We start from the raw sequence: 23,733 nt of genomic DNA on the forward strand, positions 1-23,733 counted from the left end.
TGCAATTCGTTTGCGAATCATATGCCTACACCTGAACAGCCTGGGCCCATTACGCCTTGTTCTTCTTCCTCTTGCCCTTGCCCTGCAACAGCTCGCGCTTCTCCTGCTTGCGGGTCTCCTTATCCTTACTTCCGATAACCCCAGTCTCCGAGCCGCAGGGCCACTTCGCAAGCGCCGCGGCCTCGTCTTCCTCGCTCCATTCACGAGGCAGAACGGCAAAGACGAGGTAGGAGGTATGCGTCTTCAGCTCGGGCTCGGCGCGGTGGATGACGCGGCCTTGCAACCACGGCTTCACGCTGGTCGCCTCTGCTGACGTGCCGTTCGCTTTCGTGTTTGGCGACTGGTCGACGTCCATGGCGTTGTTAGGCGACGAGCTTTCGGCAGAGTTGGGGTCTGCCGGGTTGTGGAAGTCTCTCGTGCGCTTCTCGATCACCCTAAGCTTGGCGACTGCCTCGCCGACGTCGCGCGCGGTGGGCGGAATGCCTCGTTCAGGCTGGCCAAGGCCGACGCGATCTCGAATGACATTGAACTTCTTGTTAGAGATCTCAATCATGTCGATATCCACCCAGCCAAGGGTTCTCAGCGTAGTGACGGTCCTCGTGACTTGCTCGATACAAGGAGAGAACGTGCAGATGTAGGCGGACTTCTTGGGGTTCAACGGAGACACCCATTTTTGCGCGTTTCCCTCGCCCTCCTCAGCTGTCGCTGGCTTACTTCGCGACAAGTGAGGCAGTGCCTCCCACGGAGCGGGCAGGTCGAGAAACACGGATTCAGCCTCCGGGCTCTCGCCATCGACCAAGAAACCTCCGTTGTAGACGTCGCGGTGCGTAAGCTGAACGATTCCCTCCAAGCCGTGTTCTGTGATCTCCTCTTGCATCTTCTCATAACGGTCCTTATTGAACTCGAAGCTGTAGACCTTGCCCTTCCGCTGGGTATCGTCTTCAGGGTAGCCGTTGTAGACGGCCCGCGCAGAAGCGTGGGAGAAACTTCCACTACCGGCGCCGGCTTCGATCAATCGGGTACCCGGGCGGGCGCGTATGCGCTGGAGGATAAAGCTGTAGTCGGGAGTGTAGACGACTTGTGTGCGGTGCGGCAAGCCTGCGGTCCAAAGCTCGGCGGTGGGCTGGAGAATATGAACGAAGCCGCTGGCGGCAGCGACGGCCTTCTTGACGGGTGCGGACGACTCGGCGTCGTCGGCGGCTGGGGTCGATGCATCGGTCTCCTCCTCCTTCCTCTTGCGCTTGCGGCCTCGGGAGCCGGTATCGACGTTCGACGCACGGATCTGAGAGCCCCAAGGAACGTTGATCAGAGTTGAGTGGGGGAAGGAGCCGAATCGAGTGTTGAGGACAGCTCCTTCGGCGTAGCCATCAACGGCGGCAGTCGAATCTTGGAGGATCAAGGGAACAAGGTTGTCGCGGGAAAGCTGGACGACAGCAATCGAATTGGCTTGTGTCCGAGGACCAGGCTCGAGGAATGGTGATGGTTTCGTCATACTGTCGACTTGTCTGGCGTCGTTCGTCGCCTAAGTTGATTGACGATGTTCCAATTGGTTGGTGTTGAGAAGAAAAGATGACAAGGCAGAAGGGAAGCAGAGGTACTTGCGGAAAACTTAACGCAAGGCTGAGGACCTAGAGAAAAAAAAGTCGAAAATTAGGATGTGGCTTGCCGCGGGGCATGTGTGGCTGGAGGGGCTCTCAACCACTCAGGCGGTGACTCACCGCCCCAGTTTCTGCAAGGCTGAAGATGGTGTCACCCTCTTTTTTGCGAATAGGCGACTTGGCTTTCTTACTCCTCCTCTCCCCGCGGTACCAAAGTGACTCAACCCCAGTCCACCACCTCCCGATCCCTTGACTGCGGCCTCCCTCCTTCCGTACCCCTTCTTGTTTACCTCCCCTCCTTTTGATCCTGGATGAATCGCTTCCTTAGACTCACCAGAATTTCTATTCGTCCCACTCAGATACCCAACTTTCGTTTCTCCAGGTCCTGCGCCACTATCGCGACGATGGAGTCGTTGAAGGTGCACAATTCCCTGAAGCCCGGCCAGCCGGTGCCTTTCACCCCGATCAACCCAGGAAAGGTATCCTGGTACGCTTGCGGACCTACAGTTTACGATAAGAGCCATTTGGGCCATGCGCGCAACTATGTCTCCACCGATATTATCCGTCGCATCATGATGCACTATTTTGGTGCTGATGTGAAGTTTGTAATGAACATTACAGACGTCGATGACAAGGTAAGCCACCACCACGGTCTACCTGTCTTTGTCGCACATGTTTCCTGACGCATTGTTTGTGCAGATCATCATCAAGGCCCGCAGACAGCGACTACTAGAACTCGAGAAGCAAAAGAAGTACTCGGAAGAGGAGCTCCACAACCTCGCCCTTACTGCTTTCCGCGCGTACGCCGACAAGAGCTTGCCTCTTCTCAACACATCCGACGGTCAACTGGACGAGAAGAACTACCTCGAGCGGAGGGATAGTGCATACGGCAAGGTGCTGGCGGGTGGTACGCTGACGGGGGAGGGCAAGCCAGGCGACGACGAGGCCAAGACGAAGATGCACATTAGCAACATGGATGCTGCCGCATTTGCGATCAAAGACAAGAAGTTCTTCCCCGGCATTGACGAGATACTGCTTCCCTACCTCGACTCCTTGTACAAGGAGACGATCGATACCAGCGATCAGACCATTTTCACAGACCTGACCCAGAGCATGGAGAAGCTCTTCTTCGACGACATGGACGCCCTCAACTGCTTGCGCCCCGACGTTATCACGAGAGTCACCGAGTATGTGCCCCAGATTGCGGCCTTTGTCGAGCGCATTGTGGATAAGGGTTTCGCGTACGAGTCTGACGGCTCCGTCTACTTCGACATTACGGCTTTCGAGAAGGCGGGCAACACCTATGCGCGCTTGCGTCCTGGTAACCGGAATGACAAGTCGTTGCAGGAGGACGGCGAGGGTGCCCTCTCAAAGAATTTGGGCGAGAAGCGTAACGAGGGTGATTTCGCGCTGTGGAAGAAGTCGAAGAAGGGAGAGCCCTATTGGCCCAGCCGATGGGGTCAGGGTCGTCCGGGCTGGCACATTGAGTGCTCTGTCATGGCCTCCGACATCCTCGGTGCGCAGATGGACATTCACTCCGGAGGTATCGACCTGGCATTCCCCCACCACGACAACGAACTGGCGCAGAGTGAGGCTTTCTACTGCGAGAAAGAGAAGGGAGAGCACACGTGGGTCAACAACTTCCTGCACATGGGACACCTGTCCATCTCTGGATCCAAGATGTCCAAGTCTTTGAAGAACTTCCAGACCATCCAGGACGCACTTGCGACAACTTATTCGTCGAGGGGCATGCGCATTGTTTTCCTGATGGGCAAGTGGAACGATGGCGTTGAGATTTCTCCTGACATGCGAGCTCAAGCATCAAGTTGGGAGGCGACCGTCAACGTGAGTAATATCTGATTCCAAGTAACGAGGTGATTCTAATTTTCCGCAGAACTTCTTCTCCAATGTCAAGGCGCTCGTTGCCGACGCAAACGCGTCGACAGAGGGTGTCGAGTCCCTCTCTATTGCCGACAAGCCAACTGAGGGCCTGCTGGCTGAGCTTGAGAAGGCCAAGACCGACCTGCATGCCGCCCTCGCCAACTCCTTTGATACCCCTCAGGCGATGCGCATCATCCAGGAATTGGTCAGCGAGGCGAACAAGATCATTGTTGCCCAGGACGCCGAGGCGAAGTTGCCTGAGCTGGTGGCCGTCGGTCACTGGATCACGAAGATTCTCGGGATTTTCGGGCTGGACGAGAACGCCAATGCTCCCTACGATGGCCTTGGCTGGGTATCTGTCGCAAAGAAGGATGTGCAGCCTGAGACGGTCGTGCAGCCGTACGCTGCTGTCTGGCTGAAGGTCAAGTCTGATGTCGAAGCGTTGAAGCTCTCTTCGGAGTCCATCTCCACCTTCCTCAGCCAGAACCCCGATGCCGAGTTCTCGTCAATTTCGCAAAAGGGCGTGTGTGACCCTGAGCAGCTGGCGCTGCCGTACCTGCGAGCTATCTCGAGGTTGCGCGACGAGCTTCGCCACATAGTATCGTCGGTCTCGCCCGACACCAAGAAAGCCATCCTGTCCCTCACCGACCGGATTCGTAACGAGGACCTCACCGTCTTGGGTGTTTCCCTGGACGACAGGCCGGACGGCAAGCCGTCGCTGATCAAGTTCGTCGATGCCAGCGAGCTGATCGCGGCGAGAAACGAGAAGCTAGCCCGAGAGGCCGAGAAGGCACGGGCCAAGGAGGAAGCCAAGCGCGCCCGCGAGCAAGCCGAGAAGGAGAAGTGGGAGAAGGCTAAGCTTTCCCACACGGAGATGTTCAAGGGAGACGAGAGGTACTCGGAGTGGGACGCGGAGGGATTGCCCACCAAGATGAAGGACGGAAGTGATGTGCCCAAAGCGCAGTTGAAGAAGCTGCAAAAGGAATGGCAACGACAGAAGAAGGCTCATGAGGAGTATCAGGTCAAATTCGGAGCGGGAAAAGCATAGATGAGATGGGATTTTACGGCATCGTGTAGCACCACAGAGCAGGCAATCCACGATATCATGAAGACACTTGAAGGGAGACAGCGATCTGGAGAGGTCAGAGGACAGATGCACTCTGAGACTTTCGCGGTCTCACTCGGCGGTGAGGGGAGATGCATACCATCGACACAACATTGGCCGAGCTATGTATCGATGGGCAAGGTGAGATGAGTTTATTTCGCAGTAGTGAACTGGCCAGCCACCACCACCACCACCACCATCATCATAGCCTGCAAGATGCCAAAGCGCGTGGCTGTAGAGCTATCCAGACCGGAGGAAGTGTGTGTGTGTGTGTGGACACCGGGACCCCTGACAGTTGGACCCTGCCAAGACGGGGGGCTTCCGATGATGCACGATCCCGCCAATGCCAAGAAAAGCGATCGTCCTTACCAGCAAGCTGGCAGCTTTCGTTAACCTCGCATCGATCGAGTCTTGAATTGACCTCACCTGGCCTGATGACATCTTCTTACTCTTTTCGCATCATGTCAGAACCCGCAAAACGACCGGCGACATATTGTAAGATCAACAGGTTTGAGAAGCCGAAAGAAGCGGTCAGAGGTGACTGGTCTGGCCGGTCCTGCGCATGGCTGAGGTTAAGCCCGAAAGCTGCAAGTTCCAAGGCAAAATCATGACCTCAAACCTTGGGCGACGAGGCGAGCATGGTTCTGGCATAGCAAGCATCGGAATCTCGTTGGCTCACTCGGATGGAACCGTCAAGGTTGGCCCCCATCGACAAGTCCTCTCGAGCGGTCTGGTCTCGATTCCTGGGACTAATGAGGGGGAATAAAGACCGGTCCCCCAATAGTACGGCATAAATGAAGACACCCACCTCCCGAGGAGCTACCCCTCATCACGAAGCCCGGATGATCCCCTATTCTTCATCGCATCGGTGACTGAGACACTACCCGCTGCACGAGCTATTCTGACACGTCATGGTGCCTATGAGAGACGAAGGACCCGGGCCGCCGTCGTCTCGTATGCAGGTTCGAGCCGTCTGCAAATCCCACAAAGTGCCCGGCTTTACTTGTGGATTGTATGAAGCCATTGAGGGGGGACTTTTGCGGGCTGGAACAGGATCGGATTCGACGAACTTCAAAGAAAAGGGAACTCGGACCAAAGACTGGGGTCGTTTGTTTTCTGTGTAACGCCCACATGGAGCTTTGTTTGCCGGTTTGCCGTACTCGCGACAAGCTTTCTTCGGTCCCCATTTGTTCTTGGGTTCAGCCCAGCAGGGGTGGCTGACGCATGAGAGATGCCGAATTCCCCGGTCTGGCGGAGACGGCGTGCGGCTTAACCGGATTGGCGACAAGCTCGAAGCTGTACGAATACATCTCAAATTCCAGCTTGGTGAGAGAGAGAGGACCTCCTCCGCGTTCATCCAGTGTCTCTCAGTCATGACCGTTGATGACCTCATCCAACTGTATCTCGAGAAATTAGCCCGCATTGACTTGAGTTTTCTTCTTCTGGGCAGTATTCCTTCGAAGTAGGTTTGATCTCTCGGATTATCTCGCGAATCAGAGATCCATCCGATGAAAGCAGGGACAAGTGTCAAGACAGCATGGACCACACGCAGGCTGTGCCGTTCCTCGCTCATCAATGCCGCCTCTCTCTCCACATGAGAAAGAGAGCAAGTTAAGCAGCAGCAGCCGCTGCCGATATCCCGAGCGACCCCGCCAAAAAACAAAGCCCACGGGTTTACGTCAGGCTACGTTCGGGTAGGGCTCGCTCGGCCTCCCGATAATGTCGCGGACGAAGGCCTCAAGATACCTTACCACCAGTGACAGTTTTACAGACCGCCCCTTTCCCCGCAAGGGTTTAGTGCTTCAGCTAAGGCCTCCCGTCTGTTTCTTCCCCCCTTTCGCTGACGCGGGCCGCGCGGGCATCGAATGAAGCCTAGGTCGGACGGGGTTTCCGTTTGGAACCTTGATACCTGCCTGCCTTGTTCTTGCAGCTGGAAGGGCGAGATCGAATCCTGGTTTGAGTGAAGTCATTGGGTGAAAGGCATTGAATGGGGGTGAAGATCAGGGGCGTTAGTGTTGTCTTGCTCGAAATAGAGCAAGCTTGTCTGGACTCATGACGATCACATGAGAGCTTGCTTGGGACGGAGGGGGATAAGAACCCCTCGAGCTGCCCCTCCACAGCTCAGATTCAGAGCCCTCATCAACAACAACTCAATTGACTTTATCACCCTCTTCACAAACACTCAAATCATTCAAAATGTTCGGATTCGGTACGTCTCCTCCTTCAGAAGCCATTATATGTGAGCGGCCACTTACACAACAGCAACAGGCGAAGCCAAGGAGCACCGTGATGCCGTCTACGGCGAGCACGAGGCCAAGCTCTCCCACGAGGTCGTCGCCGGCGGCGCGGCCTTCGAGGCCATGAAGCTCTTCGAGGACCGCCAGCGCAAGAACGGCGAGCCCGTCAAGCATGCCTTCGCCAAGGAGATGCTCGTCGGCATCGCCGGCGCCGAGGTCGACAAGCTGTTCGAGACCAAGGGCCTGGACTACCTCGACCGCGAGAAGGCCAAGAGGCACGCCGAGAAGCAGGCCGAGCACCTGTACGAGGAGCAGTACGGCGACATGGACGAGTACAACCCGTGAGTTGAACACACACATGAACATTCCCACATGAGGATGGCGGTAGCTAACAATTTCATCAGTGAGCGCCGCGAGCGTCACCACCACATGCAATAGATATCGTTAACGGCCGGATTGGATAGTTTAGTATGACGAAATGAAAACTTTTTTTTGCATAACTTTTCTTTCAAACATGTGATCTTTTGTATAAGTGCACTTGAATCGAACCTGTTGGCGTACAAGATCCCTACTGTGGACTCAACCGGTATGGCTTACGGTGTTCTGATAATGAGATATGTAACAGGAATGGATGGCTCACCAGAGCTATTGTCAATGTGTAGGTCATTTCAATATCATTGTTGACTTCTTCCAATTAGGAAATCAAGTTCGAAAGCTAACCGAGCAAATAGGTATCAAAGAATTATTGTCATGCGCAGACTCCTCATCCCGTTCATCATGCCATTCATCACATCGCCCTTAATTGCCCCACGGCTTGGACATTGACCCAGAAGCCGCAGCCATATCCATCTTCGAACTGCTCCCCTCCGCTGCATTACCAGCAATGAGCTCAAACAACCTCTCCCTCTCCTTCTGCAGCGCCTCTCTCGTCTCGTCAAGCCTCCTCTCCTTCTCCTTACCCGCCCTCATCAGACTCGCATGACGATCCCTCGTCTCGTGCAGCAACCGACTCAGCGCCTGCGTGCACCTCTCCACCGACGTCCTCGACTTCTTGATCTCATCGTGGAACGCCATGTCGCTGAAGATGTTGTCGAACAACACATCGCCCATGAGGTTCCCGTGGTTGATGCTCACCGACGGCAGGTCCCCGATGTACGGCGTCATCCGCTGCGCCTGCATGACCAGCATCCGCGCCTCCTGAGCCGCCGACTCGGCCCGCTGCAGCGCGCTCCGCTCCATCATGTCCGACATGGTCCCGCCGCCGAACATGTCCATCCGCGAGTGGCTCAGCGCGTCGTCGATGCTCCTCAGCGCGTCGCCCATGCGCTTCATCGCGTCCGTCAGGAGCCGGACGGCGTGCGACTCCGCCTCGGCCTTGGACCGGACGTCGTGGTACTCGTGCATCGCCCTCGCCGCCTCCTGCTCCCTCGAGTCCTCCTCGGGATACCCCTTGGTCGGGCCCGCGAAGATGGCCTCGTACAGGCTGTCCAGCTCCTTCTGCGCCAGCTCGTGCCTCTCGGCCTCCTTCTCGAGCGGGCCCCTGGCGTCCCGGGCGTCGGACAGCTGCTGCTTCAGGTTCTGGTTGATCTCCTTCTCGCGGTGCTCCTCCTGGAGGACGTCGAAGTACTCGCGCTCCTCGCGGGCGGCCTTGTCGGCGAACTTTTCGCGCTTGCCGACGGCCTTGTGCACGAAGCGGCGCATGACGCTGTTCCTGTACTTCTCGTGGTCCTTGAGCTCCTTCTTGCGGCGGGACTCGAGCTCGTGGACGTGCTTGTCCGAGGCGGCGAGCTGGTGCTCGAGGTCGGCGATCAGGCGGCGCTGCTGGGTCAGGTCCGGGACGGCGTTGTTCGTGTCGGAGAGGATGGAGAGGAGTTCGCGGTTTTTGACGGCCGCTTGGCGGATTTTGGATTCTAGGTCCGTTTTGGACATCATGTTGACGTTATTATTGATGGTGTTTGATGACTGCGATCAAAGTAGGCTAAGAGTATTATTTTTTTCCTTTTGTACGTTGATGACGTTCGCCGCTTCTCAAGGTGTGTGACTATTAGGGTGGTTTGGGGTATCTCAAAAGGTCGAGGGTATCCACAAGATGGATGAGGGTATCGTGAAGTATTAGATAGATGAAGAGTGACGTTTTGAGCACGTTATTCTGCTCAAAGGCAATTGTTCCGATGGGTTGATCAACAGACGTAAAGAATTACTCTCTCAAATGAACCGTCCGGGAGGGGAACGGGCCCTTTTGAGGCTTGGGTGCCCTCATACGTGACAGCCAGCGACCCTTGGCATCCTGCCGTCTGCTTATTTGCCAAGGCCTGACCAAAAGAACGACAGAAACACCAAGAGGCAATAGCATGATGGTAGAGAGTCGGACCATGACATCAGTCCCTGCCAGATCCTTACAGGAATCCAAGGGTCCGGCTGCCTCTGAGGCACGGAACACAAGACTCACCTCCAAATGCGGGGAGAAGTCTAGGTTGGGGGTCCTTTTCCGGTATGGATTCGACCTGATGTACGGGGATCATCGGTGTCTTTAGGGCTGCGCCACGGACCGAGACGGCGGGATATGCACTGAGCCACGGATTGCCGTTCGCCTTATTTCAGCCTGTTTGTCCACTTCGTCCAGGCAGACGGGAAACTCCAATGTTGTCGTTCCTTGTGAGTTCATGAGGATCAACACGGAGGTTTCTTAGTGGGCGATACGAATTGCCAAGGCCGCAGGATTCGCCCGGTTGTGCTTTAGAGGTGCCTAGTCTCGGATTATGATGGCAAGACTGTGGCTGGAGGGACGGCAGATGGAGCAAGGATCTTCGTTCATGACGCCGAAGTTGGCGCCCGGGAGTAACCCGGAGCGAGGGTATCGTGAATCATCCGACGGGGTTTTACTTTGTAGGGCGTGATGATTACTGATGCAACTCTGTCTTCGTCCTTGTTCCCTCCCTAAGATATGTTACTTCGGACGGCAGTTGGAACGGATGACAATTCTCTGCTCATTGGCCGTACAAGCGATGCTGCTATGTCTATTCCCCCACCAAGAACCGGGTTGAATTCCGGCGTCTTCGAGCCCGAAATGCCCAACTTCATGCGCATGGCAGAGGTCATCATGAAGCGAGCCACCAACGCCTGCTAGACTGTCTTAGACAATGAGATGATGGGGACAACGAGATTCAAGTCAGCCCTGTTGTCCCGCCAATAGTGCTGAAGTGATCGCCACGTGGCGAATGACAGCTGGTGTTCGCGATGCCAGCGAAGCTCACGATATCCACCATCGAGAGCGTCACAAGGATCAACCTCGTTGGTTTCATCATGCTATGTGCACCAATCATATATTTCTGCCCTATCCCCCAGGGGTCATGTCAGACAGCGCCAAGTTCTTCGGTGTTATCTCATCCGGGCCTCCAAACTTCAACTGGTGAAAAGACATTGCTTCCAACCTCCTACGCTGTCGCCAGCGTCCAACATTTGATTTTTGTCTATGCGCATATCGCTAATCCCTCTAACCAAGTCCAATCCGGCTTTACTGCTCCCAATCTATATCAAAAACACCGTCGCCTAGTAATACAAAAAACACTTCATTAACAAAGATCACCTCTCACAGCTCATCTTCCGCTTCTGATTCGTAGTCCATCCCCTCGACATCCCCGTCGTGGCTCGCCAAGTGAATCGGGCCCTTCTTCCTCGGTTCGTTCACGAGCATCAACGCCGCCCATACGATCACGGCCAGCATTGAGACGTAGAACCACGGCAACCCCCTCCACCCGCCCTTCTTCTCCAATCCCACCGAAAACGTCCACGCCAGCACCGGCCCGCCCAGCGGCGAGCCCAGGGTGTCGACCATGCTGGTCAGGGCATACAGCCGCGACGTGTGCTCCGGGTCCACGAACTCCGTGATCATGGCGCGCACCAGCGGCGCGCTGGCCGAGCCGAAGGTGCCCACCATGAGACCCAGCACGAAGACGACGATCTCCCAGCTGCAGCCCTCGATGAAGGCGCCGAGCGCGATCATCAGGTACGACCCCTTGGCGAGGAGCGCGTCCTTGCCGAACGCCGTGCAGCGGAAGCGGCCGCGCGGGTCGGTCAGGTTCTTCGCGAGCCAGGGGAGCACGAAGAGGATTCCGAGGTGCAGGAAGCCCAGGGGCGAGAGGAGGTAGGACGTCTGGGCGAGGGTCCAGCCGAAGTGCTTGCTCACGTACTGGGAGAGCGTGCTGGAGTGCGCGGACATGATGGCGCCGTGCAGGAGGGAGGGCGTGAGACAGAAGAGGATGTTGCGGTTCTTGAGGATGCCCACGGACTGCTGCAGCTCGCGCAGGCCGTTGCGGAAGGACTCCCTGACGGCGTCGAGCAGGGGCGGCTGCGGCTTCTGGGGCCCGTCCGCCTTGACGCGGAGGGTCTCGGGGAGGAGGACCATGGTGAGGAAGATGAAGGGCATGAGGAAGAAGACGAGGCGGATCGGGATCCAGGGGCCGTACTTCTCCATCAGGTAGCCGGCCGTGACGGGCCCGATGAGGCCGCCGATGACGGCGCCGGCGGACATGTAGACGAAGTTGGAGGCGCGGTCCTTGTCCGTGCTCACGTCGGCGGCCATGGCGTAGACGTTGTTGAACATGACGACGATGCCGCCGCCGATGAAGCCGAAGATCATGCCGACGAAGAGGAAGTAGATGTTGAGCTCGGGGAAGAATGACAGCATCAGAGGAGCCCAGCTGAAGGAGAGGACGGTGCCCAGGAAGGATAGTATGAGGACTGCTTTACGTCCGATCCTGGTGGGTGTCAGCGTGCCGGTCGCGCCAGCATGTGCACTGAGAACTCACCTGTCTGAGAGAATGCCGTAAGGAAACGCGACGAGCATGTTGACGATTGCACCGAGGAGGGACTGCCAACCGAACAGCCACGCCATGGCTTTCTGCACTTCATCGACCTTACACTTCATCTCGGGGATCTTCTGGTCATGAGGAAGTCTATAATGCTTGTGGCAGATGTCATCCTCGATGAGCCGCAGCATCGGGATCATGAGCAGCGTGCCGCTCGTCGTGATGGAAAACTTGAGAAGTGACAGCAGGAGAATGACAGCCCGGGGCGAGCGGACCTGGAACTGCAGCAGCGCATCGTTGATGCGCACCCCTAGAGCCCAGAGGGCGCCGCCGGCCCGGCCACCGGTCCATCCGCCAAACCGCGGTGGCGACCTGCTCCATTTCGGCCGCGTGTGCTGGAAAGCCCGGAAGGTCCCCGGTGCCGGGGCGGCGTCGGCCGGCAGGCCTTCCAGATCCGGGTACTCGGCCCCCATGAGGTGCGCGGCCTCCACCTCGTCTGATAAACGTGGCATATTCGCCAATCTGGATTTTCCCTCGGACCCCTACGGAGAGGGATCTGGGGCCATTTACGGGAGTTCAAGGAACGAAATCGAAGTGAAGATAGTGTGTACAGAGGAAAAGATGAGCGGGACAGAGAGTGAGGAAAGGGAGGAAAGGAGACGGGGTGACGACGCAGTTGGGTAAAGAATTCCTATCGCCAAGCCCTCCGTTTCAGCTGGGGCCAGCAATGCCCCGAAGCTTACGGGAGCTCATCCTCGTCGAGAGATCTGGCAATGTACAGGGTGATTCCAATTGAACCCCTGACTCGTGATATGCAAGTACATGAGTTCGGCGGAAAATTACGGCAAACTCCACGGGTTCCGTGGTAACCAGCTAACACAGATCCTCACCCCAGTCCATCAACAAGCTCTGCCGATCAGCTATTTCCCGCGTACTCGCCAATGAAACAGCAGCTTATTTTAGCACAAGTCAGCGCAGGTTCAGGGCTGAACCGTGTTGTCGGGCCCCGGAAGTGCCGTAATGAAGACATTCGACGTAGTTAAGAAGCCGACTTGCAGAGTGTTTAAAGCCTGTTCGACTCTTTCCAACGGAAAAAATGATACGCTTTGATAGCTTTCAGTAATACCGGTCCGGCAACCTTTCGGCGGGTTCTTCGTCTGAAGAATTGCTCCGCCGTCAAGTCGCTGCACTAGAGGAGTTTGTTCGGTTGATAACACATGCTCTGGTACAAGTTTATTACTACCTTGGTGTAGAGATAATGATTTATCCGTCAAGTCACCTGTCGACAAGGCAGCTTATCTTGTGCTACCTCTCATGCAGATGTACCCAGACATTTCAAGCACATATACTCTATAGCGGCTTTAAGAAGCACGTTTTAATTGGTGTACAGAGCATGCAATAGAGCATGCAGTTCAATCCAGACACGGAAATGAAGTGCAGTCAAGCGTCAGGCAAGCCAAATTCCGACGCAGCCTGATTTCCGTTTTCGCGAATACAAAAGGCAGGCGTTTTCTTCTCCCATTTAGCCTGTTCATTTTGACCTTCGAGTACCGAACCATTGTGATTTCAGCGATGTCGAGTCCACCGGCACAAGAAGACTGCTATACTTGGCGAGAGAAACTTGCCGACTATAAAGAATTATCAACCGAGGATGAGCGTTCCATCCAAGACCCGCATACCTGCTCTTGGTGCAAAACAATTCAGATCATGGAAGAATCTCCGACTGGAAAGTCTTTCGCGGCGGCAGAACCGGGATTCAGTTTTCAACACGTCTCAAAAGGCGCCCAAGCAGGTTGTCTCTTCTTCAGATGGGCCGCCGCATGTGTGTGGTCAGCTTCGAAGATCCGTAGTGTTAAAGAACGACCGGAGGTTAAAGATGATGAATTGTCTTTCTTGAGCTTGTCACTGCTGGAAGACGATGACCTTAATCCTCAGCTTAGTTCCAAGTCAGAAGCTCTACCACATGTACGATTAACAAAGAAGGTCTGGACACATGAGAGTAAGTTGACTGTGGTAAGCTGAGATCAGCTTCGCAGAGGGACACAAGTACTTGTGTATACAATACTAACGAATCGATAGGCGACCCAGCCGCTGCTTTTGTGATCAATCGACCACCTCAAGCCAAGGCTGACAAGTCAACGCTAGATTTTGGGCGTACCTGTTTGCAGAATTGTTTGACATCTCACGAGAGGTGTCGGCCGGGGTCACCGAATGACATGGAGAGGCCCTCGAAGAATAGTGAGATCTCAAGCCTGAAAGACGCACCAACTCGACTCCTTTATATTCAGGACAAGAGCGGAGAGCTTCATGTTCGCGTCGTGGATACACGCCATTTGAACAAGGAAGACAGCGAACATCTGATACAATCTGGATACGTGACGCTATCGTATTGCTGGGGAAAAGACCAGCCGGTCAAGCTTACCTCAGGGAGTGAGCCAACCCTGAGGAATGGAATTCCGTCGAGCGTTTTGCCGAAAACCCTCCGCGACGCTGTTATGGTCTCTAACTTCTTAGAGCGCCAATTCATTTGGATAGATGCTCTCTGTATTTTGCAAGACAGCAATTCGGACAAGACACTCGAAATCGCGAACATGGCGCGCTATTACAGCAACAGCACTCTTGCTATTTGTGCGGCATCCGCAGCCCATTGCGACGGGGGCTTGTTTCAAACGCAGACAAATCCTCGATTCGAGTTCGGTCCCGTTCAGCTTGAGTTCAAGTCAAAGGCAGGGAAGCTTGGCCACGTCTATCTTACGGGCGAGATTGTGCAAACGCAAGAGCCTTTGGCAACTCGAGGTTGGACATTTCAAGAAACGATGTTATCTCCAAGACTGCTCATTTTTGGCACAAACGAGGTACATTGGTCGTGCAAGTATGAGCATGGCTCTACGTTTGGAGGATATTCCACGCGGATTTCAGGTGGTGTTGATACCCTTGTCAAGGGTATTGACTCGTTAGACCCGATACGATTTCTACCACCTCGGCCCCAATGGAACTTGATGATCGCCAACTACACGAACAGGCTGCTGGGCTTTTCCGCCGACAAGCTTCCCGCAATCTCAGCATTGGCCAGTGTCTTGCAAGATAGTACATCGGCGCCGTATGATTACAGTTGTTACGAACCAATGGTATATGTCGCAGGCCTTTTTGTCATACCAAATGACCGCCAATCCTGGGCCGACGCCTTACTTTGGGCCACAGCCATGCCTTCAACGACCCGACCTCAACCGTACCGAGCACCATCGTGGTCATGGGCAAGCATTGATGGAATAATACGGGACAAAGGTTCAAAAACTTCCGATCCAGCTGACGAGTTTGATGTCGAAAATTACAACGTCACATTGGACAACAACTCAGCGCAGTTTGGAATGGTTAAGGACGCATGGATTTCCATTCGAGCAAGATGCCACACATTGAATAAGCCTATCAACATGGAAACCATCTTTGCGATGAAGGATGAACACGAAAACAAAATAGGGCTGAACATCTACAAGGCGCACGTCTCGAAGCCCGACTTTCTAATATTCTACCCAGATACTCTGGACTACAAGCATATCATTGAAGAAGCTTTGTATGGCAAGGGGAAGGGTGAGGTGCTCATGATAGAGTTGTGGAGGGTTCCTCCTCGTGGTCTGTTTTTGTACCTCCACGCGCAGCAAAGCCAACAAGGGTATGTGACATACGAGCGGATAGGATGTTTTGATTTCAGCACCACCAGATCGAATCGCCGAAGTGAGGACATGAATTCGGAAGAAATGGACGGCGTTTTCGGAGCTGGACAGATTCAGTCGGTGAGAATCGTCTAAGAACATAGCCTCGCCCTTAGGCTGACAGCATAACGATTTTCATTTTCAAGCGGTCATCTTGGTTTCGTGGGATAGTATCTTAACAGTTGGGCCGCTTCTCTGATTGCGACTCAAAGCGTTTTGCGATGGTCCATACTAACAAGCTCCTCGGCTACCGCCGACTGAGAAGGGCTGCGGGCTAAGAGAGACTACGCATCCACAAACTTGAGAGCTTTCGAGCGTATAATCCGGGCCATTCTTGGCTTCAACTACATAATACACTATCTCGAGTATTTGAAAGTAGAATGATTGATCTCGTTTAGTTTGTTATGGCTATCCATGTTGATTGTCTTCGCTGCGGTCAACTAGATGCCGACAGGATGGAATCGATCATGATATCAATATGAAGCCTACGAGAACTTGTGGATTATACCAGTACTATGGGACGTCTTACCACTCGTTGGAACTGAACGAGATCTTTTCTGCTTTAATTGGCCGACCCGGTCGCTTGGTTAAATTGATCGGGTATTCGGCACGATGCCGAGCGTTGGACCTAGTTGAGAACTTAGATATCATATGAGCTAAGTGGCCACAATCCCGAAATCAGCATGTCGGGTTACTCTCGTGATGGTGGGGAGGCCTCTTCGCAAAGCTGGGCGTTGGTTGTCACTCGTTACCTTACGAGCAAGAACCTGTATCCGTACAAGTAAGCCCAGAGCGGCCTCTACAAACCCGTCTTGGCCGGCTTACATCTCAACTGTGCCTTACGAGGCAGACTGGGGCTTGGCCCTATGGGAAATTACCGAGAACATTCATTGATAAAGATTGCCCCATGTAAACTGCCCCAACTATGTCAGCCGTTTCCAACTATTTCAGACTCTCTCGCAGCCACATCACAACAACAATCTCCGCTTAGCCAACTATCAATGTCGAAGCCTACTCCCTCCCAACATACCTACCCCGGCAGCCCCGGCGCCCTCATGGGTCTCCTATCCACTTCAGTCGTAACCTGGCTCTTACTCGGAGCCATGGCCTATAGCGACGCGATCGCGGAGGAGGCACAATTCGTTCTCAACCTCTTCCTCTGCGTCGTCCTGGTGACCACTCTCAGCCTGGCCAGCGCGGAGCTGCCGAGCGCCGGGCAGTCACGCCGCGGCGCGTCCCGCGGCTCTGCGTACTACACCGCCTCGGTCACCGGGTTCGGCGCCAGCATCGTCTACGCGCTCGTCTCGAGCAACTGGGATAGCGGTCACAAGCGGCTTTTCTGGGGCCTGGGGGGATTCTACGGAGGGATACTCCTCGAGGCGGCGACCGGTTTCTATGCGGCTTGCGCTCGACGGCTGCGGGAGTCCATGTACGAGTCGGAAACGGAGACCGGGGTATCGGAGGCTCAGGTATCAGAGCCTCGAGTGTCAGAACCTCCCGTGCCGCAGGCTGTGAAACAGGACTAGAGAATAAAACTGCGAATGAGGTCAAGCCAACGGAGCAGCAAAGCTGTTACCCGCTGGCTTTGGTGCTGCACTGACAGTCAACTTAGTCTGATATCAAATATTGAGCTACCGCGTTATGACGAGCAGAGCAGCTCCAGAGCGCAGATGTCGAGCTTGGTAGCTGTCTATCTGCAACTCTAGCATCCATCCATAGCTACCCAGCGACTAATCACTTCAACTCGCTAAACTCCCTCCTCGGCCACGCGCTATGCGTCGGCGGAACAAGCTCCTTATCCCAAGCCCACTTCCTCGCCAGCTTCTCATCCAGCGACCCCTGAAGCAGCTGCACCACATATTTCCCCAGCACGGGCAGGAACTTCCACCCGTGGAACGACCCAATCGTCGCAACGTAGAGATTCTTGCTCCCCGAGTGCGCCGAGATGATGAAGTCCTCGCTGGGCGAAACCGCCTCCCTGTCGCACGAGATTCTCAGTTAGTCTCCGCGTCTAGTCTGTGTTGAGTTGTGATGGGTAGATAAGAACGAACCAGCAGATACGGTACTTCTCGACCTTGAACTCGTCGCTGAGCTTCCCGTAGATACTCTTCCCCGCAAAGTCCACGTCCTCTTTGAGAGAGGCCGGCACGTCGAGTTGCGCGTAGTCCGGCTCCGAGGGGGGCTTGGAGATGAGACTGCCGTTGGGGTGCGGTTGGGTGTTGCGGAAGATGATCTGGCCCCAGAACTTGAGCGTCCTGTCTTTTGAATGAGGGACGCTTCCGTTGCTCGCGCCTGATGAGCTCAATGTCAGCTTTCCGCATATCCATTCAAGGACTGAAATGCAACTCAGATCGTACCTCGCTCAGGCGGCACCGTCGAGATACCAACCGGCCCGTCATACAACTGCGCCGCCTTCTCCCCGGAGACGGGCGTGAACCCCTCAGTCACAGCCGCAGCGACGAACCTCTCGCCGGCGTGCAGCTCCGTACGGTCCGGCGCGCTGTCGGCCAGCAACTTCGCCGTATACGCGCCCGTGGACAAGATGACCTTATCAGCCCCAATCCTCTCCCCCTCCGTCGTCCTCACCCCCGTCGTCGCGCCCTCCGCGTCAAACTCCAACCTCTCCACCTCCGCCTGTACATACCTCACCCCGCGCCTCACAGCCTCCCGAATCGTCGCCTCCAACGCCTCCTTCGCCTCGCCCCACCCGCTGTTCTTATTCACAAACACCTCCTTCACACCCGTGTAATCCCCGTCCTCGAATATCCCCCCGTACGTCTCCCGCGCCTCCTCGACGCTCAGCGCGAACAATCCCGATTCCACGCCCAGCTTCGCGTAGTTGTCACGCACGACCTGCGAAAAGTCCGTCGCGGAGACCCAGTAGACGCCGCTCTCGTGGTAAAAGGGCTTCCAGAGGGGGTCCGAGGCCCAGAGCGCCTTGGCCTCGAGGGAGAGGCGCATGTACTCGATGTCGGCGTAGTCGGCGCGGACGACCTTGTTCCAGTCCCAGGAGGCGGCGACGCGGACGGGGGCGTCGAAGGCGTTGCGGTCGATGAGGGTTATGCGGGCGCGGGGTTCGGCGCGGATGAGGTGGAGCGCGGTGGAGGCGCCGAAGACGCCGGCGCCGACGATGAGGTAGGAGGGTTGGGGTGTTTCGCTCATGGTTGAGGTGTTGGTTTAGGGCCGGTGATGAGTTTGAGATGAGTGAGTAGCGACTGGGCGATATGAGAAGAAGTTGTCGTTGAGGTGAGTTTCGTCTCTTATCATGCTGTTGATGTTGCCCGCATGAGTCTCCATTTTCTATGTGACGTCATCCTATTGGACGGGCACGCAATCGAACATGTCGATATCCATAATGCCAGTCATGTCTTTGGTAATAGATGGGTTTGAAGCAGAGAAAGCTTGATGTGAAAACGAGTTAATAATTGAGAATGTGATGAACGCTCAGCTATGCCTCGATAAGTTCTCAACAGCCGGTGACCCTCCGAAGACGCGAACCAACCCATGTGCTGCAGGCAGTGTCCTGTGTAGCCCACTCCCAAACACACTGTCGAATTTGTACTGTTTTCTCCATCTCTAGTGTCCCGTCGGACGCACCGTCTTAGAATAAACTGCTGCCGCCACCGCCGCTGACATTCCATTTCTCAATCAGGGCCCAAAGCTCAGTCCCGCTGCCCTCGCTCGGCCCCGCCACACTCTTATCGTCCTCGGCCAGCAGCGCCTTGATCTCGTCTCTGTCCGGCACCGCATAGCTCGGCGGTTTCGTCTCGCTCTCCTGGATCGCCAGCTTCACCCACGGTTCGAGGTACGGCTTGGCGGCCTCGGGAATGTCGCGCTTCATGGCCCACGCCATGGCCTGCGCGGCCTGGAGCAGGTAGATGGACATGCGCACCACGCGGGCGGAGAGCCCGCTCAGCATGCAGAGCCGGGTGAAGAGGGTTTTCGTGGCGGCGTCGCCGTCGTTGAGGAAGGGGATGAGGTTCTGCATCGTCACGAACAGCTCGCGGGTGATGTAGGAGCTGACGGTGAACCTATGCAGGTAGGCCTCGGCCAGGGTCGTGTCGGCTATGCAGTGCTGAAGGGTGAGGGACTTGACTGTTGTCGAGGTGTCGGTGAACGGGGTATCGAATTTTGCTGACGGGTGGAGGGGTTGGAGGATGGCGTATGCTAGTTCGTTTTCGTGCATTCTACGTCGAGTGGTCAGTTCGTCTTCTGGACGGGAGAGAAGTCGTCAGACCGACCTCAAGAAGCAGGTTGAAGGCGTGAAGTTGAATTCCATTCGAAAACGCTTTGGCAGGTCGGCTCTGAACTGTTGGGCCTTGCAGAACAGGCGCTTTCTCCGTTTGATATCTTCAGCGCCGCCTTTCATATGGGTGGTAGTTGCTGAGGTGAGGTAATTCATGATTTCGTATTGCAAACAGGCCAGGTTGCAGTTGACTGTTGCGATCCCAGGTACAATCGTTGCGTAAGTCGTCATCCCACTTAAAGGCCGGCCTAGCACGTCTACGTTGCCGAGGGGTTCAACTGCATCTCGCCCGCTGTTGTCGAATAATATAGGTACTGACGGGGGAGGAATATTTGAGAGTTGGGCGTAGAAATACGACAGGCGGCTGCCGTCCCATGTCAGAATGCGTCCTTGTGTCGCCTCGGCGTGTTCTGGGCCCAGCTCGACTCACCTTTCCATTATGAAAATGGCCCAGACCGCCCTAGAAATGGCCAACCTCTCTTTCGCGTCCTGAGGGTCGTCTTCCTTCAGTAATGCGAATTTGCGTTCCGGCTTTAAGCGCTTATACCGTTCCCATGCCATGTAACGATACATTTTCGCTCGTGGCTCGTCGCCTGCGATGCTCGCAGAATGGTCGATGAGCACCAACCCGATAACGGTCGGGAGCGTCGCGCGACCCTGGCTCTTTTCGACGAGCTGCATCACCTCGTCCCGGAAGCGCTTGGACAAGTCTTGTCCGGTGATGGAGCCGAATTGCTTCGCTCGGTCTAGGAAAGGCTTGTATGTGAGTGGTCAGTCGGGTGACTGAGGGAGGATCGACCGATGGATCAGGTCAGAACTCACACTTCGAAGAGCGCAAATGGCGTTGACGAGGATGGGAGAGCAGTACTTGGCACGCTTGACGCTGCCGGCTCTCATGTTGTCGAGGAAGAGGTCGCGTTCGATGGCGGGGAAGTTGCTGGCGTTCTCCCAGGTGAAGAAATCGGTGATGAGCTCAGATACGAGTCCGTCGTCTGCGATGGCTGTCCAAGGTTTCGCGGGCACGCGGATCAGACTATGTTCCATGGCCTTGTCGTTGAGCTTGGCTAACCTTGAATCATTAACCCGCTCGTTGGAGGCCGGCGAGGGCAGCAGGATCTCGGCCTGCCTGATGGACTCCAAGACCGTCAGGGGGTCACCCGTCTTGCGGATGCGGCGAAAGATTTCCTGGGCTTCGTCTTCTGTCTTGCTGCAGACCATGCGGAAAAGGTCTCTGTACTGGGTGTTCTCCGTCTCCAGGTCGTTGGCCTTGCGTTTGAGAGCGAGACTCACCGTCTCGCCCTGATTTGCCTCGTAATGGCATTCGATACCCCGTTTGGTGCAATGCTGACATTTCGGCCTGTTGCCATCGCACTGGGAGCCGGGTTAAAAAGAGGCCTTCTGGCTCGGAGGAGTACGCGACTCACCTTGGCTTTTCGACGTCGACATTGGTTGCAGGCGACGGCGATGACCTGTCTCTTAGGCCCCGATCGCGGCTTGTTGGCCTCGGCGGACGATTCGCTGCTCGGGCTCCTGGATTCGTTGCTCTCTGATTCCTTTTCAGGCACGTCATTTGGTGATCCGTCTCTTCCGTTTGTGGGTGGCTGCTGTGTGGCAGGCGGCACAGGGCTGGCATGAGCCGCTGTGGCACCTGGAGCGGGCAGGATCGCTCGGCGACGTTTCGAAGGGAGCGACATGAGAACTGATCTTCGTCGCGCAAAGCCTCGCGGTTTCTTCTGAATGGCAATTTGACGTTGGAAACCGTGATTTTCGCCGTGGAATGTGAGATGGCTTCCAAGTGAATGATCTGCTCAGTCAAAGTTGTGAGGAATCTCGATGGCAGGAGCGGTGGACCAGTGGGAAACCTGTAAGTGGGGCTGTCGGAGGTGAGCTCCTATTGGTCACGGCGCTACCTCCGACCAATGGGAGGACGTCGGAGCAGGCTCCTACGGTTTGATGACGCCCCTCTGCTTCCAGGGTATCGATGGAAAGCTGACAGGGGGAAGGCGGCCAGTGAAAGGGATCAAGACGAGGGAGGCAATGAATTTGTAGCAGCAACAGCGATGGTGACGGAAATCCGTACGTAAATGTCGAAGAATGAAAAAAAGGGAAAGGGGGGATGGGATTGATTTTCTCAGCCCAAATTCATCCAGAGTCAAAAAATCATCACCCATGTCTTTCATTGGCCAATATTGGGATTGTGGCGCTGGGCTGTCCGAGGCCGTGATTTTTCCGGGAACCCCCGTGGTGACATCTAGACTGAAAATGGAAGGACCGGTCAATGTTTGACCAGTGCCGTCTCGTCTGTACTATGACGTCCCATATTTCACGGCTGGATTTTGAGACTCCATGTGCTTCCATGCATATTGCAACGGGTCGGAGCTTGCGCCGAAAAAGTTTGACCCTGGCGGTCAAGCCACCTACGTTGCATGCCCTGCTTCTATCCAACAAGGTATCCGTACTCAACGACGCCATGTTGGTGTTTAGCCTTTCATTTGTCAATATTGATGTGGAAAGGCTAGCTCAGGACCCGATTCAGTACCTTGGCGATGTTGTAGTTCATCCTAAGACATTGCCATTCATAGGCAGCTACTTCCCTGTCCCTATCATCTCCTATTTGAGCGTTCACTTACTTCAATATACTTCTGGTTTTCGTTCTGCCTTGTATTAGTGAAAGTTCTCTGTGGGTTTGAAGTTAGGCTCCCGCAAGATTCTACCTTCAAACATGCGCAGTTATGGCATCACAGTTCGCGATACCGACATTCCGGTGTACCTTCTCATGATTTGAGGCGACTCATATCCCCTGACCTTACAACCTCGTCATCAATTTGCTTGAACATCGTCAATAATGGTTTCGTCAGAAGGCTGAAAGAAGCGAGAAACGAAGATGTATCTGGTACAACCTCCAGCTACGGAAAGCAGCGGTGGTGGGTTCGTGTTTGCGCCATTGCCAAGCAGGCCCATGTTGCAAGTGATCTCCATCTACCTAACATGGTCATGTACAAACGACTATAGATGCAAGGCAAAGGATATGTCCGCTTCAAGTAGGTAGCCACATGAGTCCTACTCCCCGAAGAAAACCACCCCCTGCAAGACCGCCGAGACGGGCCACTGCATAAACTACTCCCGTCATGTCTCCGCTTTCGCAGCCAAGTAAGAGGCATATGTTGCTTCTGAGCAAGCGGACAGCCGGGTTACACGGTGTTCCATCCAGAATCACGAATATGAGAATACAACCAGGAGCCTTCTCATTCAATGAACAGGTACTTCGAGTACCGCCACATGATTCACGGGATCTGAGTGTCACATTTTAGAGTGAAGATACAACAATTGATTCCCTGTTTGACAGTGATTATGCGATTGTACATGAAATCAAGAGCAGCTACCTCTCAGTCTCAGCTCGTGTTGGGTCACGGCAATCCGCTGAAGACGAGGGTCGAACTAGCAGGCACAGCGCGCATCGAGGAGGCCTTTAACTCTCTTTCTCATCATCTCCCGGAACTAACATAACTTGATCGTTTAACCTTTTGTCTGGATGCTTTCTATCCCGAAGGCTGGATAAACGTTGCCCTCGGGCTACCACATGTGGCGTTGTTGACCCTGCACACAGGACGAGAGACTTGTATCGCTCCTGAGGCGCATTCCTATTTCCGGTGTCGAAGAGATTTTACACATTTATTACTCTTGTGTGACTTACTCTAAGAGTTAGGTCTATCCGCCCAGTCACAAGCCCTTGGTTAAGAAAGATATGAGAACATCACCTGTTAATGCTCCACTGGTGGCTTCATCGTCCTCTACGTGGAATGACCTGTTCAACAGAGTATGACACCACTAAGACTGGAAAGATAAGAATCAGTCGACTTGAAATGGAAGTTACTAGCCTGTCAGTTGGTGTTGCACGTTGGAAGTTGTCTGACCTCTTCATGACCACAGTTCATCGAGGGGAACCATGCTCTTTCTACTTGACTTTTTACACATTTGACTGCAAAAATATCGATTTCTTACATGAATGAGCATGGAAGGAGGGGCTTTCCACGAGAATCGCTCCACGAATTAGGAGACTCATTGGATCGCTTCATATTTCATTTCACCCACTCACGTCCCGCATTAAATACTCGAAGCTCACTGATTTGATATAACCCTGTCCTCAA

The 23,733-nt window shown here is 54.8% G+C and overlaps 8 protein-coding genes across 8 annotated transcripts; 3 read left to right on the plus strand and 5 right to left on the minus strand.

The window, feature by feature from the left end:
• Positions 1-49: 49 nt before the first annotated feature.
• Positions 50-1,492, minus strand: CkaCkLH20_07606 (tRNA methyltransferase subunit; the record flags this gene model as incomplete). The annotated part of the gene is made up of 1 exon (XM_038890323.1): positions 50-1,492. The coding sequence occupies one exon, from the start codon at positions 1,490-1,492 to the stop codon at positions 50-52; it is 1,443 nt and encodes a 480-aa protein (XP_038744373.1).
• Positions 1,493-2,002: 510 nt separating this feature from the next.
• Positions 2,003-4,527, plus strand: CkaCkLH20_07607 (cysteinyl-trna synthetase; the record flags this gene model as incomplete). Its single annotated transcript, XM_038890324.1, has 3 exons — positions 2,003-2,233; positions 2,298-3,443; positions 3,493-4,527. 3 exons carry the CDS (start codon positions 2,003-2,005, stop codon positions 4,525-4,527), a joined length of 2,412 nt encoding a protein of 803 aa, XP_038744374.1.
• A 2,211-nt stretch (positions 4,528-6,738) lies between these two features.
• Positions 6,739-7,259, plus strand: CkaCkLH20_07608 (putative CipC-like antibiotic response protein; the record flags this gene model as incomplete). Its single annotated transcript, XM_038890325.1, has 3 exons — positions 6,739-6,793; positions 6,853-7,162; positions 7,226-7,259. The coding sequence occupies 3 exons, from the start codon at positions 6,739-6,741 to the stop codon at positions 7,257-7,259; spliced, it is 399 nt and encodes a 132-aa protein (XP_038744375.1).
• A 360-nt stretch (positions 7,260-7,619) lies between these two features.
• CkaCkLH20_07609 (uncharacterized protein) lies at positions 7,620-8,753 on the minus strand (the record flags this gene model as incomplete). Its single annotated transcript, XM_038890326.1, has 1 exon — positions 7,620-8,753. One exon carries the CDS (start codon positions 8,751-8,753, stop codon positions 7,620-7,622), a length of 1,134 nt encoding a protein of 377 aa, XP_038744376.1.
• Positions 8,754-10,410: 1,657 nt separating this feature from the next.
• Positions 10,411-12,141, minus strand: CkaCkLH20_07610 (major facilitator superfamily transporter; the record flags this gene model as incomplete). Its single annotated transcript, XM_038890327.1, has 2 exons — positions 10,411-11,578; positions 11,630-12,141. 2 exons carry the CDS (start codon positions 12,139-12,141, stop codon positions 10,411-10,413), a joined length of 1,680 nt encoding a protein of 559 aa, XP_038744377.1.
• Positions 12,142-16,340: 4,199 nt separating this feature from the next.
• On the plus strand, positions 16,341-16,865 carry CkaCkLH20_07611 (uncharacterized protein; the record flags this gene model as incomplete). Its single annotated transcript, XM_038890328.1, has 1 exon — positions 16,341-16,865. One exon carries the CDS (start codon positions 16,341-16,343, stop codon positions 16,863-16,865), a length of 525 nt encoding a protein of 174 aa, XP_038744378.1.
• Positions 16,866-17,073: 208 nt separating this feature from the next.
• Positions 17,074-18,501, minus strand: CkaCkLH20_07612 (sarcosine oxidase; the record flags this gene model as incomplete). The annotated part of the gene is made up of 3 exons (XM_038890329.1): positions 17,074-17,317; positions 17,391-17,631; positions 17,697-18,501. 3 exons carry the CDS (start codon positions 18,499-18,501, stop codon positions 17,074-17,076), a joined length of 1,290 nt encoding a protein of 429 aa, XP_038744379.1.
• Positions 18,502-18,940: 439 nt separating this feature from the next.
• CkaCkLH20_07613 (C6 transcription factor) lies at positions 18,941-21,279 on the minus strand (the record flags this gene model as incomplete). Its single annotated transcript, XM_038890330.1, has 5 exons — positions 18,941-19,526; positions 19,581-19,949; positions 20,016-20,341; positions 20,408-20,956; positions 21,010-21,279. The coding sequence occupies 5 exons, from the start codon at positions 21,277-21,279 to the stop codon at positions 18,941-18,943; spliced, it is 2,100 nt and encodes a 699-aa protein (XP_038744380.1).
• Positions 21,280-23,733: the final 2,454 nt, after the last annotated feature.

This window comes from Colletotrichum karsti (genome assembly GCF_011947395.1).
Source record: "Colletotrichum karsti strain CkLH20 chromosome Unknown Scaffold24, whole genome shotgun sequence".
Lineage (NCBI taxonomy): Eukaryota > Fungi > Ascomycota > Sordariomycetes > Glomerellales > Glomerellaceae > Colletotrichum > Colletotrichum karsti.